The sequence below is a fragment of the Myotis lucifugus genome, unplaced genomic scaffold (genome assembly GCF_000147115.1).
Source record: "Myotis lucifugus unplaced genomic scaffold, Myoluc2.0 scaffold_164, whole genome shotgun sequence".
Taxonomy (NCBI): Eukaryota; Metazoa; Chordata; class Mammalia; order Chiroptera; family Vespertilionidae; genus Myotis; species Myotis lucifugus.
The window spans coordinates 1,674,349-1,687,790 of record NW_005871212.1 but is presented as its reverse complement, the minus strand read 5'-3'; the positions used below and the strand labels follow the sequence as shown (position 1 = coordinate 1,687,790).

Sequence of the window (13,442 nt, the reverse complement as noted above, 5' to 3'; positions counted from 1 at the left end):
GTGGGTTTGATCCCCAGTAGGGGTGAGTATAGGAGGCAACCGATCAACATTTTTCCTCCCTCTCTTTCTCTCTCTCTCTCTCTCTCTCTCTCCCTCCCTCCCTCCTTCCCCCTCTCCCTCTCCCTTTCCCCCTCTCCCTCCCTCCCTGTCTTTCTTTTTTTCTTTTTTTAAATATATTTCATTGATTTTTTACAGAGAGGAAGGGAGAGGGACAGAGAGTTAGAAACATCAATCAGCTGCCTCCTGTACACCTGCCAATGGGGATGTGCCCACAACCAAGGTACATGCCCTTTACCGGAATCGAACCCAGGACCCTTCAGTCCGCAAGCCGACGCTCTATCCACTGAACCAAACCATTTAGGGCCCTCCCTGTCTTTCTAAAAATCAATAAAAATAAAAAATATTCTCTGGTGAAGATTTAAAAAAAAAGAATGGTAAGGGTTGGTAGCTAGCTGTAGCATGGGAGTTTCATTATGGTAGCAGAACAGGTTGTTTTTCTTTTTTTTTAAATACATTTTTTATTGATTTTTTACAGAGAGGGATAGAGTTAGAAACATCGATGAGAGAGAAACATCAATCAGTTGCCTCCTGCACACCCCCTACTAGGGATGTGCCCACAACCAAGGTACATGCCCTTGGCCGGAATCGAACCTGGGACCCCTCAGTCCACAGGCCGACGCTTTATCCACTGAGCCAAACTGGTCAGGGCAGGTTGTTTTTCTTTAAATGTTTTTATTGATTTCAGATAGGAAGGGAGAGGGAGATGAGAGAGAATCATTGATCAGCTGCCTTCCTGCACCCCCACCCTGGGGATCAAGCCTGCAACCCAGGTATATGCCCTGACCAGGAATCAAACCATGACCTCCTCAGTTCAACCACTGAGCCACGCCTGCTGGGCAGAACAGTTTTTTCATAATTTTTCGTGTTAGTTATACAGATCTACCAAGAAATGAGTACATGCAAAAACTGTTGAAATCTGAATGAGATCTGTAATGTAGTTAATTATATTGTGCCAATGTCAATTTTCCTGGTTTTGATAATGTACAGTAGGTAACTAAAATGTTAGCTTTGAAGGGGAGGCTGGGTGATGGGCACGTATGACCATTTTTTCAGAGTTTTTGTTGTTTTGGGGAGGGGGAGAGAATCTTGTAAATATCCTATCTAATAAAAGAGAAACATGGTAATTAGCCATACATCCGCTACCCTTCCCATTGGCTAATCAGTGAGATATGCAAATTAACTGCCAACCAAGATGGCGGCCGGCAGCCAGGCAGCTGACGCGAACAGGGAGGCTTGCTTGCTCCAGTGACGGAGGAAGCCAGGTTCCCCGCCTGCCTTGCCGGCCTCTCAGCTGCTCTCTAAGAAACATTGTAACAAATACAGAAGCTAAACCAATGGTTCCCAAACTTATTTAGCCTACCGCCCCCTTTCCAGAAAAAATATTACTCAGCGCCCCCTGGAAATTAATTTTTTTTTAATTTTAATAGCAATTAAACAGAAAGATATATGTATTAATGTTTCTACCTTTTTCGTAAAATATAGTAAAGAAAGGTATAAATTAGAAACATTGAAGTTTGAAATTATGAAACTATTTATTGAACTCAGAATAGAAAGGTAATACAAAAAAAGTTAAAACAAATGCACCTGTGGCCATCACTGCCCCCCTGGATCGCTGCAGCGCCCACCAGGGGCCAGTAGCGCCCACTTTGGGAATCACTGAGCTAAACCAAACCCCAGAAACCTGCTTTAGTCAGCCAGGCTTCAGCCAGCAGGATCGCAACATTGTTTTAAATACAGAAGGTAAACAAAGGCCAGAAACCTGCTTTCAGCAGCGGAGGTCTCATAGCTGGAGCCGAGCCTCAGAGCTAAAGCTGGCCCAAAATTTAAAAAAAAGGAAAAAAGGAGCGGTTGGGAGCTTCAGTCACCCGCCAGCCTGAAAACGGCCCTCAGCCCCTCACCCAGACTGGCCAGGCACCCAAGCGGGACCCCCACCCTGAAGGGGGTGTGACCAGCTGCAAACAGCCATCAGCCCCTCACCCAGGCTGGCTAGGCACCCAAGCGGGACCCCCACCCTGATCCAGGACACCCTTCAGGGCAAACCAGCCGGCCCCCACCCGTGCACCAGGCCTCTATCCTATATAGTAAAAGGGTAATATGCCTCCCAGCACCGGGATCAGCGGAGCCGTGAGGCCTCCTGGCTATATTCCACTTTTTTAATTTGGAAAAGGAGAGAACCCCTCTCTCAAAATAATTACTATACTCCATCATTTAAAAATTATATAAAATAATAAATAAAAGTATCTTTCACTCTTCAAAATTCATCACCCAAGGCTCATTAAAATTTTATACTTAAAATCACCCAAGGTTATGTTTATTGATTTGAGAGAGACAGACAGACAGACAGACATCAGTGTGAGAGAGAAACATCAATCTGCTGCCTCCCTTACATGCCCGACCTGGGATCAAACAACCTTTTGGTGTAGGGGAATGACGCTCCAACCAACTGAGCCACCCAGCCAGAACAACTTTTTTTTAAGTGTCTGCATACGTTGCTGGGGGGGTTTGTGTTTTGTTTGCTCAAACGGGCAGTTTGCCAAATTTCAGTGAACACAAACATGTCTGTTACTCTGTAGTCACTTCCAATCTTTGTCAGTATGTATTAAAGATTACACATAGCCCTAACCGGTTTGGCTCAGTAGATAGAGCATCGGCCTGCAGACTGAAGGGTCCCAGGTTCGATTCCAGTCAAGGGCATGTACCTTGGTTGCGGGCACATCCCCAGTTGGGGGTGTGCAGGAGGCAGCTGATCAATGTTTCTCTCTCATCGATGTTTCTAACTCTCTATCCCTCGTCCTTCCTCTATGTAAAAAATCAATAAAATATATTTAAAAAAATAAATAAATAAAGATTACACGTAATTCTAATCATTGAATACATACTGCTTTGTGCTCTTTATGTTTCTATTAACTCATATCAAGTACTATTCCATATTCCATATTCCATTTTTTTTCTTAACAGTTTCTCTTGTGTTGGATATTTGGGTTCTCAAGTTTTCATTATAATTTATAATGCTTTGGTATTGTTTTATTATACCTACCTTGAGGCCCGGTGCACGAATTCATGCACCAGTGGGGTCCCTCAGCCTGGCCTGCAGGATCAGGTCAAAACCAGCTCTCCAACATCCTCCGAGTGGTCCCAGATTGCGAGAGGGCGCAGACCAGGCCGAGGGACCCCATCAGTGCACGATTGGGGCCGGGAAGGGACGTGGGAGGTTGGTCAGCTGGAGAGAAACCACAGGAGGGCTGCAGGGCGTGTCTGGCCTGTCTCACTCAGTCCTGATCAGCAGGACCCCAGCAGCAAGCTAATCTACTGGTCAGAGCGTCTGCCCCCTGGTGGTCAGTGCATGTCATAGCAACTGGTCAACTGTCTGCCCCTTGGTGGTCAGTGCACATCATAGCAAGCGGTTGAGCGGCCTTAGCCTATCATTAGCATATTACACTTTGGTTGAACAGCTGACTGGATGACCAGACACTTAGCATATTAGGCTTTTACTATATAGGATAAATTCTGTTATTATATTATAGAGAAAGACTAGGTATAGGAAGACTTGAATAATATGGAGCCACTTAGAGGAAAAACAATAAAGATGGAGTAGGAAGTGTTTAGAATGGTTGACACCTGGTGCTTCTTGTCTTTTGTGTTATTTATGATGTGGCAATAACATCTCCACCTTGCAGTTTGTTCTGATTCGTGTTCATTTATTTTTCTTACTCTAAATCTTGGTCCCTCTGATCCTTTCCATAAAAGGCTTCCTGAATTTTTTTTTTAATGTATTTTTATTGATTTCAGAGAGGAAGGAAGAGGGAGAGATAGAAACATCAATGATGAGAGAGACTCATTGATCGGCTGCCTCCTGCAAGCCCCCCACTGGGGGTCGAGCCCACAACTGGGGTACGTACCCTTGACCAGAATCGAACCTGGGACCTTTCAGTTCACAGGTTTACGCTCTATCCACTGAGCCAAACTGGCTAGGGCGGCTTCCTAAATTTTGAGAACCCACAATGTATTTGGTACTCTGTAGGTATCTACACTAATAAAAGAGAAACATGGTAATTGGCGTACGACCGCTACCCTTCCCATTGGCTAATCAGCATATCCTTATGCAAATTAACTGTCAGCCAAGATGGCGGCCGGCAGCCAGGCAGCTGGAAGCGAACATGAGGCTTGCTTGCTCCAGGGACTGCAGACTCCAACGGCCTCTGAGCTGGCAGTTTGAAACATTCTAACAAATATAGGCCGGGATCTCAGAGCTGAAGTTATACATTGTTTCGATTATAGAACCGAAACAAACCAGATACCTGCTCTCAGAGCTAGAGCCAGAGCTAAAGCTGGCCCAGAATAAAATAAAAAAAAGGAGCAGTTGGGAGCTTCAATCAACAACCGACAGCATGAAAGCAGCCCTCAGCCCCTCACCCAGACTGGCCAGGCACCCCAGTGGGGACCCCCACCCTGAAGGGTGTGTGACCAGCTGCAAACAGCCATCATCCCCTCATCCAGGCTGGCCAGGCACCCCATTGGGGACCCCCACCCTGAAGGGTGTGTGACCAGCTGCAAACAGCCATCATCCCCTCATCCAGGCTGGCCAGGCACCCCAGTGGGGACCCCCACCCTGATCCTGGACACCCTTCAGGGCAAACCAGCCGGCCCCCAGGCCTCTATCCTATATAGTAAAAGGGTAATATGCCTCCCAGCACCGGGATCAGCAGAGCCGCGAGGCCTCCTGGCACCGGATCAGCGTGACAGGGGGCAGCGCCCAAATCCCCTGATTGGCCCTGCTCTGTTCGTGACAGGGGGCGGGGCCGCAACCTCCCCATCGACCCTACCTTGAGTGTGATAGGGGGCGGTGCCCCAACCCCCCAATCAGCCATACCCTGAGCGTAACTGAGGGTGGCCTCGCAACCCCCTGATCGGCCCTGCTCTGTGGGTGATAGAGGGCGGTGCCCTAACTCCCCTATCGGCCCTGCTCTGTGTGTGACAGGGGGGAGCTCCCCAACCCCCTGATGGGCCCTGCTCTGTGCATGACAGGGGGCAGCGCCCAACCCCCTGATTGGCCCTGCTCTGTGCATGACAGGGTACGGAGCCCCAACCCTCCGATTGGCCCTGCTCTGTGCGTGACAGGGGGTGGCGCCGCAACCTCCCCATCGACCCTGCCTTGAGTGTGACAGGGGGTGGTGCCCCAACCCCCCAATCAGCCATACCCTGAGCGTGACTGAGGGTGGCATCGCAACCTCCCAATCCGCCCTGCTCTGTGCATGACAGGGGGCAGCACCCCAACTCCCCAATCAGCCCTGCTCTGAGCCCGACCAGGGGCTGCACCTAGGGATTGAGCCTGCCCTCTGCCACCCGGGAGCAGGCCTAAGCCAGCAGGTCGTTATCTCCCGAGGGGTCCCAGACTGCGAGAGGGCACAGGCCGGGCTGAGGGCCCCCCCTACCCTCCCCCCCGAGTGCACAAATTTTTGTGCACTGGGCCTCTAGTCCTATATAATAAAAGCCTAATATGTTAAGTGTCTGGTCGTCCAGTCATCTGTTCAACCAATCAAAGCGTAATATGCTAATGATATGCTAAGACCACTCAACCACTCGCTATGACATGCACTGATCACCAGAGGGCAGATAGTCGACAAGTAGGTTAGCTTGCTGCTGGGGTCCGGCCGATTGGGACTGAGCGAGATGGGCCAGACACTCCCTGGAGCCCTCCTGCATCCCTCCCTGGCCCGATCGTGCACCAGTGGGGTCCCTCTGCCTGGCCTGCACCCTCTCGCAATCCGGGACCCCTCGGGGGATGTTGGAGAGCCGGTTTCAGCCTGACAGCGGAACGTCCAGTTGCTATGATGCGCACTGAACACCAGAGCGCAGGTGCTCAGCACAGGAGCTGCCCCCTGGTGGTCAGTGTGCTCCCACAGGAGGAGCACTGCTCAGCCAGAAGCCAGGCTCACAGCTGGCGAGCGCAGCGGCAGTGGCCTCTCCCGCCTCTGTGGCAACGCTAAGGATGTCCTAAGTCTGTGGTCGGCAAACTGCGGCTCGCGAGCCACATGTGGCTCTTTGGCCCCTTGAGTGTGGCTTTTCCACAAAATACCACGTGCGGGCACGCACATACAGTGCAATTGAAACTTCGTGGCCCATGCACAGAAGTCAGTATTTTGTGGAAGAGCCACACTCAAGGGGCCAAAGAGCCGCATGTGGCTCGCAAGCCGCAGTTTGCCAACCACTGTCCTAAGCCATCAGTCGGACATCCCCCGAGGACTCCCAGACTGCGAGAGGACTCAGGTCGGGCTGAGAGACCCATCCCTTCCCCCAATGCATGATTTTCGTGCACCAGGCCTCTAGTAAGGAATATAAATAAGCAAAACATAGTCCCTGCCCTCAGGGAGTATACAGTAATTTAGTATCAACATCTCCCAAATTGTTTGGTTGTGCACTCTCTCACCTATATATATGAGTGTGGACCTCATAAATATAATTTCATGTGTGCTTTTTATAAATTTCATGTGTGCTATATATTAAATGTTAGTGAAACTTCATTTCTTTTTTATATAAAAATATAAATATAATAATGTATAGAGACTTATAAGCATTTCTGTTGTTGACCATTCAATATAAAAACCATAATGATGACATCTGTCTTAAACCAGCTTATTTTTTTTCTTTATTAACATAGTTCCAGGTGCTCCTTCAGCTCCAAGGAGAGGGCGTGGGTGTCATCGAGGTGGCAGGGGAAGATTTGGTATTCGACGAGATGGTCCTATGAAATTTGAGAAAGACTTTGACTTTGAAAGTGCAAATGCACAATTTAACAAGGAGGAAATTGACAGAGAGTTTCATAATAAACTTAAATTGAAAGGTGAATTTTTATTTTTCTACTCAGAAAATACTCTTATTTGACTTGTGAATCGATGTTTAGTACAAGTGTTGACTTTTATGGTATATGCTTGTTTTTCAGTGGAAGATAAACTTGAGAAACAGGAGAAGCCTATAAATGGTGAAGATAAAGGAGACTCAGGAGTTGATACTCTAAACAGTGAAGGAAATGCAGATGAAGAAGATCCACTTGGACCTAATTGCTATTATGACAAAACTAAATCCTTCTTTGATAATATTTCTTGTGATGATAATAGGTACTGTCTTTTAAGCTGTTCTTAAGCTTTTAGGAGGTTGATCTGTGAACTTATTTTTTTTTTTTTTATGATTTCTTATAATTTCACAAAGTTTAATGAATACTTAAAAATATCTGCCCTGGCTGGTGTGTTCCATGGTTAGAGCATTGGCCCACACACTGAAGGGTCCATGGTTTGATTCCCTGTCAAGGTCAAGGGCTCCTACCTGGGTTGAGGTTTGCTGTGCAGGAGGCAGCCAGTCGTGTGTCCCCCGCTCTCTTCTCTTTCCCTACTTCTCTCTCCTTTCCACTCTCTCTGAAAAGCTATGGAAAAAAAATATCCTCAGGGGAGGAGTATCAAAAAATCAAAAAATAAAACAAAAATATCTAATGACAGCAAATTTTTGATGTTTTATTTTCCTAAAAGAAAGTAAGTGCACGAAAATTCAAATTAGTAATTAAAACAGAAGCTTTCATCAATAAAAAGGAAACAACAACAAAAACAGAAGCTTTCATCTAAGTAAGACCTTTTACTTTACCCTTTACAGTGTAGTTCAAATAAAGCAGGACCAAAGTACTAATGTTACTTTGAAGTTTGCTGATACAGTAAAACTCTGCCACATTTAAGTAAATGTCGATCCAGAAGATTGTCAGGTTAAAGGACCTAGCATAACAAGCTAAAAGAGTTCCAAGGATTCTGCTGATCAATCCAAATTGTCCTCCAGGCTGTGGTTTAGTGCCACCTGGTGGCCATTGTTTAAACAGGAATGGGGATGATTCTGAGCCGTGTTTGGGCTCTAGAATAGAAGCAGCAACAGCAGCAATTCAGACACTTGCCTCAGGCATCAGTTCCAGGGATTGGGCCGGGATCATACTGGGAACTCAGGAACCTACCCTCCTGCTCCCACTTTCCTGAGACAGGGTTTCCTTTTCTGGCTTTACTTTCTCTTCCACTGGGGCTGAGGGGGGGTGGAGTTAATTGCCAATCCCATTATATCTGAAATCCCATTATATTGATGCTGTTACCATGTTTATTTTATTAACTGTATTTGCAAGAATCTAATACCAGTTATATTTTCACATGAAATTTAACAGAATATTAAAGGAACAAGAACAGTTTGTGATGGCTTATATAATAAGATGCTTATTCTTACTTGATCTTTAGGAATTGCTTCGCCTTAATTTGGGAATTAGTGTTACATAGTTTTGCTTGAAAAATGTTCTTTAAAACCTGATATACACTAAAGATTATTTGTGCTTAAAATAGAGAACGGAGACCAACCTGGGCTGAAGAAAGAAGATTAAATGCTGAAACATTTGGAATCCCACTTCGACCAAACCGTGGCCGTGGAGGGTACAGAGGCAGAGGAGGTCTTGGTTTCCGTGGTGGCCGAGGGCGTGGTGGTGGTAGAGGTGGTACCTTCACTACCCCTCGAGGATTTCGTGGTGGATTCAGAGGAGGTCGTGGGGGCAGGGAATTTGCAGATTTTGAATATAGGGTAAGTATTATATGTTTTCCATAAAACTGCATGCCAAACAGCATGCATTTTAATGAAACTCAAAATGTTTTTACTTTTATCCTATTTTGGGTGAATATTTTTAGGACATTTGTATAACTTTCATTTTTTACCTGATTAGGATATTTATATAATTTTAATGAGTAGTAACTTGGCTAATAAGTCTTTTTTGTCTTTTTATTATAGAACTATAGTTTTAGATTTTACAGATTGGTAAAATTTCCCAAAAAAAGCTATTAGAGACTGACTTAGGATTATTTCTTCTTTTTTTTTTATTTCTTCTTTTAAGATTATATTTTGTTGGAAGCACAGAAGATCACTTAAGGCATTATCCACAAAAGTTTTATAGCATACCATCTTTATTTGAGATAACAAAGTATGCTTTAACACTAAAAGAGTCTAGGAAGGACATACTTCACAATGGAAGACAAACCTATATGTTTAATAGCAGCTAACATTTATATAGTATTTTGCATGTATATATCAAACTCACTTAAACCTCACAGCAACTCTGTGGTGTAGATTCTCTTTTTAATCCCCATTTTACAAATGAGGAAATAGGTATAAAGATATTAAATAACTTGTCTGAAGTCAGCTAGTAAGTGATGATGCTGGGTCTTGAACCTAGTAAATTTGTTCCTGAGTCAGTGCTCTTAATTTAGTTTTGTGAAAAACACAACCACATATTCCTTGGTTTTCTTATTTTGCCATGGTCTTGAAAATCTCATGATATTGACATTTGGGAACTGCTCTTAGAAAATTGTATAGTTCTCTATAGTATGTTTATATGTACTTTTATTTAAAGGAGTCTGTCACTATCCTAGTTTATTGATTTTTAGGGATAGCGAAGAGGAAGGTATATATACAGAAAGGATCAAAATCCCATTGTAACTGACCGTTGTTGAGATCCTTCTGAAGGTTCTGTGTTAGTGGCTTTGGGATCTGATCTGTTAATTTTTTATTTATTTTGTGTTGATTGATTTGAGAGAGAGACATCAGTTTGTTGTACCTCTTATTTATGCATGCATTGGTTGATTCTTGTATGAACCCTGACCGTAGATTGAACCCACAACCTTGGCATATGGGGACAACGCTCTAACTAACTGAGCTAGCCAGCCAGGGCTGGTCTGTTAATTTTGATGCCTTTGATATTGTCTCATCACAGCCAAGACTGCTGAAAATTAGCCTCATCATTAGCTCTGGCTATTCAGCCATGGTGGCCTAATGGAGCTGCAGCACATCTGACGCAAAATTGCCATTCCAGCTAGAAAACTATATCTTAGAAACTTACTGCTCTTGCCCGTAACATTTTGCTTACAGAATTCAGTAGCCTTTTCACAAATATTTGCTCTTAATTCCTCTGCAATACTTGACACCCAACTTGAAGTGTTTTTTTCTTTTTTCTCTTTTTTTTAAATACATTTATTGATTTCAGAGAGGAAGGGAGAGGGAGAGAGAGCTAGAAACATCAATGATGAGAGAGAATCATTGATCAGCTGCCTCCTGCACGTGCCCTACGGAGGGACCAAGCCCGAAACGCAGGCATGTGCCCTGACAGGGAATTGAACTGTGACCTCGTGATTCATAGGTCAATTCTCAACCTCTGAGCCACACTGGCTGGGCAGAGTCTTTTATTCTTGTTTGTTTGTTTTTTATACACAAGTTGTTGTTTTTTAAATAAAACAACACATGTTTCTCAACACAGCCTATAAGATGCTTCATGATCTTCTCCAGGTTAGAAGTCTAGAACTACCTCTAGTTCTTTTTGCCAGTGGGACTCTGCCTCTCTCCATTCACCCTGCCACAGATATGTGGGCCTTCTTGCTCTTGTTTAGGGACAAGCTTAATCCTATCTCAGGACCTTTTTTATCCATTCCTTCTGCCTGGAACATTCAGTTTGCTGCTACTTGAAAGCATTCATGCTTCTGTTTGCACTCTTGCATATGCTAAAGCATGTCCAAGTGCGCTCTTTCTCCCACTCTGCCCCCCTTCCCTCTTCCTTCTGACTTTCCCTTTCCCCCTTCCCTTTTCCAGCTTGTCGGAGCAAAGCTTCTAATCAGTTTTTCAGTTTGGACCTCATATGCTTCCATCTGCATTGCTCTATCTTCACCTGCTTTGTGCCTATGATCAACTTAAACTTAACCTTCCTCAGAATGACCTCATCATCATCTTGCCTTCCCATTATTTCAGCTTTGCCTCTTCCTAGTGTTTGATTGGCTAATAATATACCATTCCCTCCCTCCCTCCCTCCCTCCCTCCCCTTCTCCCTTTCTTTCTTTCTTTCTTTTCTTTTCTTTTTCATTAATCCTCACCTGAGGATTTTTTCCCATTGATCTTTAGAGAGAGTGGAAGGGATAGGGAGCGACAGAGAGAGAAACATCGATGCGAGAGACACAGCGATTAGTTGCCTCCTGCACGTGCCCCTGCCGGGGTCGTGGTTCGAGCCTGCAACCAAGGTATGTGCCCTTGACCGGAATTAAACCCATGACCCTTCAATCCTCAGGCCAACGCTCTAACCACTGAGAAAACTGGCCAAACCTGCCATTCTTTTGTCCCCAGGGGCGTGTAGGTATTCATGATCATGGCCCATTTTCATATCACCACATTCATTCCTTTGACATGTCCCTGCCAACTACCATAATAACCTACTGATTGGTCTTCAGACCTTTAGTCTTTCTTTACCTCACTTTAGGCATATCAGCTACCTGTTGAAGAACTTAGGACAACTCCTTGTTGAAGACTATATTGAGTCAGCTTGGTTTGAGAAAAAGTGCATTTAAATTAGACTGTGGTCCCAGTGAGAATTTTATTGCTAGTATGATCTCAATTGAGTCATTAAACCTTTCAGTCACTCAGTTTTGACATTTGTGGAAAGAGTTGCACCGTCTTATCTCAGATACACCTTTACAGATCATTAAAGTCTCAGTTGGAAAGCGTCTGAGAGGTCTGACCTCCTAGCCAAACCTCTTCGGTAGCTGGGACCTTACTTTTCCTGAGACCATTATCCCACTCCAGGGATATCTAGTTATTTGGATTTTACAGATACTAGTATACATACAATTTGAGTGAAAATCTTTTTCCTATATCTTCAAATGATTAGTTTAACTCTGTCCTTTGTAAATACACAGAGTATATTTACTCTACATTATTTTTTAGATATTTGAAAACATAGCTGTCTTGTTGTCTGTGTAAAGACTGGACTGTTATTTTACTTTATCTAAACTGAATAATCACTGTGTGCATGATATATGCACTTATTAATGCAAATATTTTCTTGAAACTGTCTCACTATTCAGTCATTTTGATCCTTTAGTTAAAACCCTTTCATAGACAGGGTGGAGCAGAAGTAGGTTTACAGTTGTGAGTACATATGCAAAACATAGCCTTTATTCTTGTATTATTATTAATTGTATTATTTTCCATATGAACAACTGTAAGCCTACTTTTGCCCCACCCTGTATATTGCAGTATTAGAATGCATTGTAGAAGTTGTCTACATGAGTCTTTATCTGCACTAGTGTGTTTCTGACAAAATCTGCTTGAGTATTTCAAGAAGTGACAGATTCACTGGACCCTGAGGCATTGCCTTGGTGGTTAAAAAAGTTCTAATGTGACATTGCACTGCCTCCTCTTACTGAGGGTCCCACTTGACATACCCAGCCCCATTTCTTATTACCCTTTAACTTATCTGGTTTAAGCAAGTTCACTCATAGTCACACTGTTTTTTGATTCAGACTCTGACCTCATTCATTCATTGACCAAATATATATGGAATTCTTTGTATATGCCAAGCACTGTGCTGGACATTGGTGGTAAACAGAACAGACTCAGTCCTGCCTCCTTGGTGTTTATAGTCCAGTGGGAAGTTAGACACAGCTAAAAGTCAAGGGATCCCTTTCACTTATACTTCACAGTCTTACCCAAGGTTTCCTCTATTCTTATAAACTTCTTCCTTCCTCCACTGATTTCTTCCTTTTCTCACCTCCTGTAGTATCTGCTTTCGCTAGTGTACATGTTAAATACATTCATGTTCCCTATTTCATGCATTTTGTTTTGTATCACCAGCTATGTGGGACCCTCTTGGCATTAGTGAATATGTATTCCACCAAAACACTTGCTCAGCATGGAGCCATAATGGGCTTGAAGTAAGTGTCTAGCATATGTTCATTAGGAGTACTTACTTTAGCCTTCAACAAAGGCCCATCAGTGTGGCTAGCCCTTGATTGTTCATTACAAAGTTGAATGACCCTCTGCCTGCCATCAGAGGCCTTCTCAGCAGCCTGTGCCTTCAAATCATATTTGGCTCCTTCAAAGGTAGAAATAGTGAGTGATCACTATTACATATACTAGTGGGAGATTTACCTACAGGGATTAAACTCGTTTTTCAAAGTGGATGTCAATAGTATTTGTAGTAGCTTTCATGTCATGGTTGGTTTTGATCATTGTGCTCTGTTGGCATGAATCATTACATTTTTAGGCTGAGCATAAGCAAATCTGATAGCTTAATGAAAACGTGTTTGATAGAATTACCAATTTTTAGGACTCTTTAAAAATAGCAATATACTGCCCTGGCCAGTGGGGCTCAGTGGTTACTGAGGGGTCACAGGTTCAAATTTCGGTCAAGAGCACATACCTGGATTGCAGGCTCCATCCCCAGCCCTGGTCACGGTGTGTGTGGGAGGCAACCAGTCGATGTATCTGTCTCCCTCTTCCCATTTTCCTTTCCTCCCTTCCTCCCTCCCTCCCTTTCATTCTCTGAAAAATCAATAAAA

The 13,442-nt window shown here is 44.0% G+C and overlaps 1 protein-coding gene across 4 annotated transcripts in view; it reads left to right on the top strand.

The window, feature by feature from the left end:
• Positions 1-13,442, top strand: part of LSM14A (LSM14A, mRNA processing body assembly factor) — a 146,699-nt gene that overhangs the window by 57,373 nt on the left and 75,884 nt on the right. For all 4 annotated transcript variants that reach the window (XM_023759863.1, XM_023759862.1, XM_006095973.3 and 1 more), the window contains 3 exons: positions 6,719-6,901; positions 7,001-7,175; positions 8,421-8,652. In XM_023759863.1, coding sequence (XP_023615631.1) covers positions 6,719-6,901; positions 7,001-7,175; positions 8,421-8,652 — 590 coding nt within the window. The remainder of the gene's footprint in view (positions 1-6,718; positions 6,902-7,000; positions 7,176-8,420; positions 8,653-13,442) is intronic.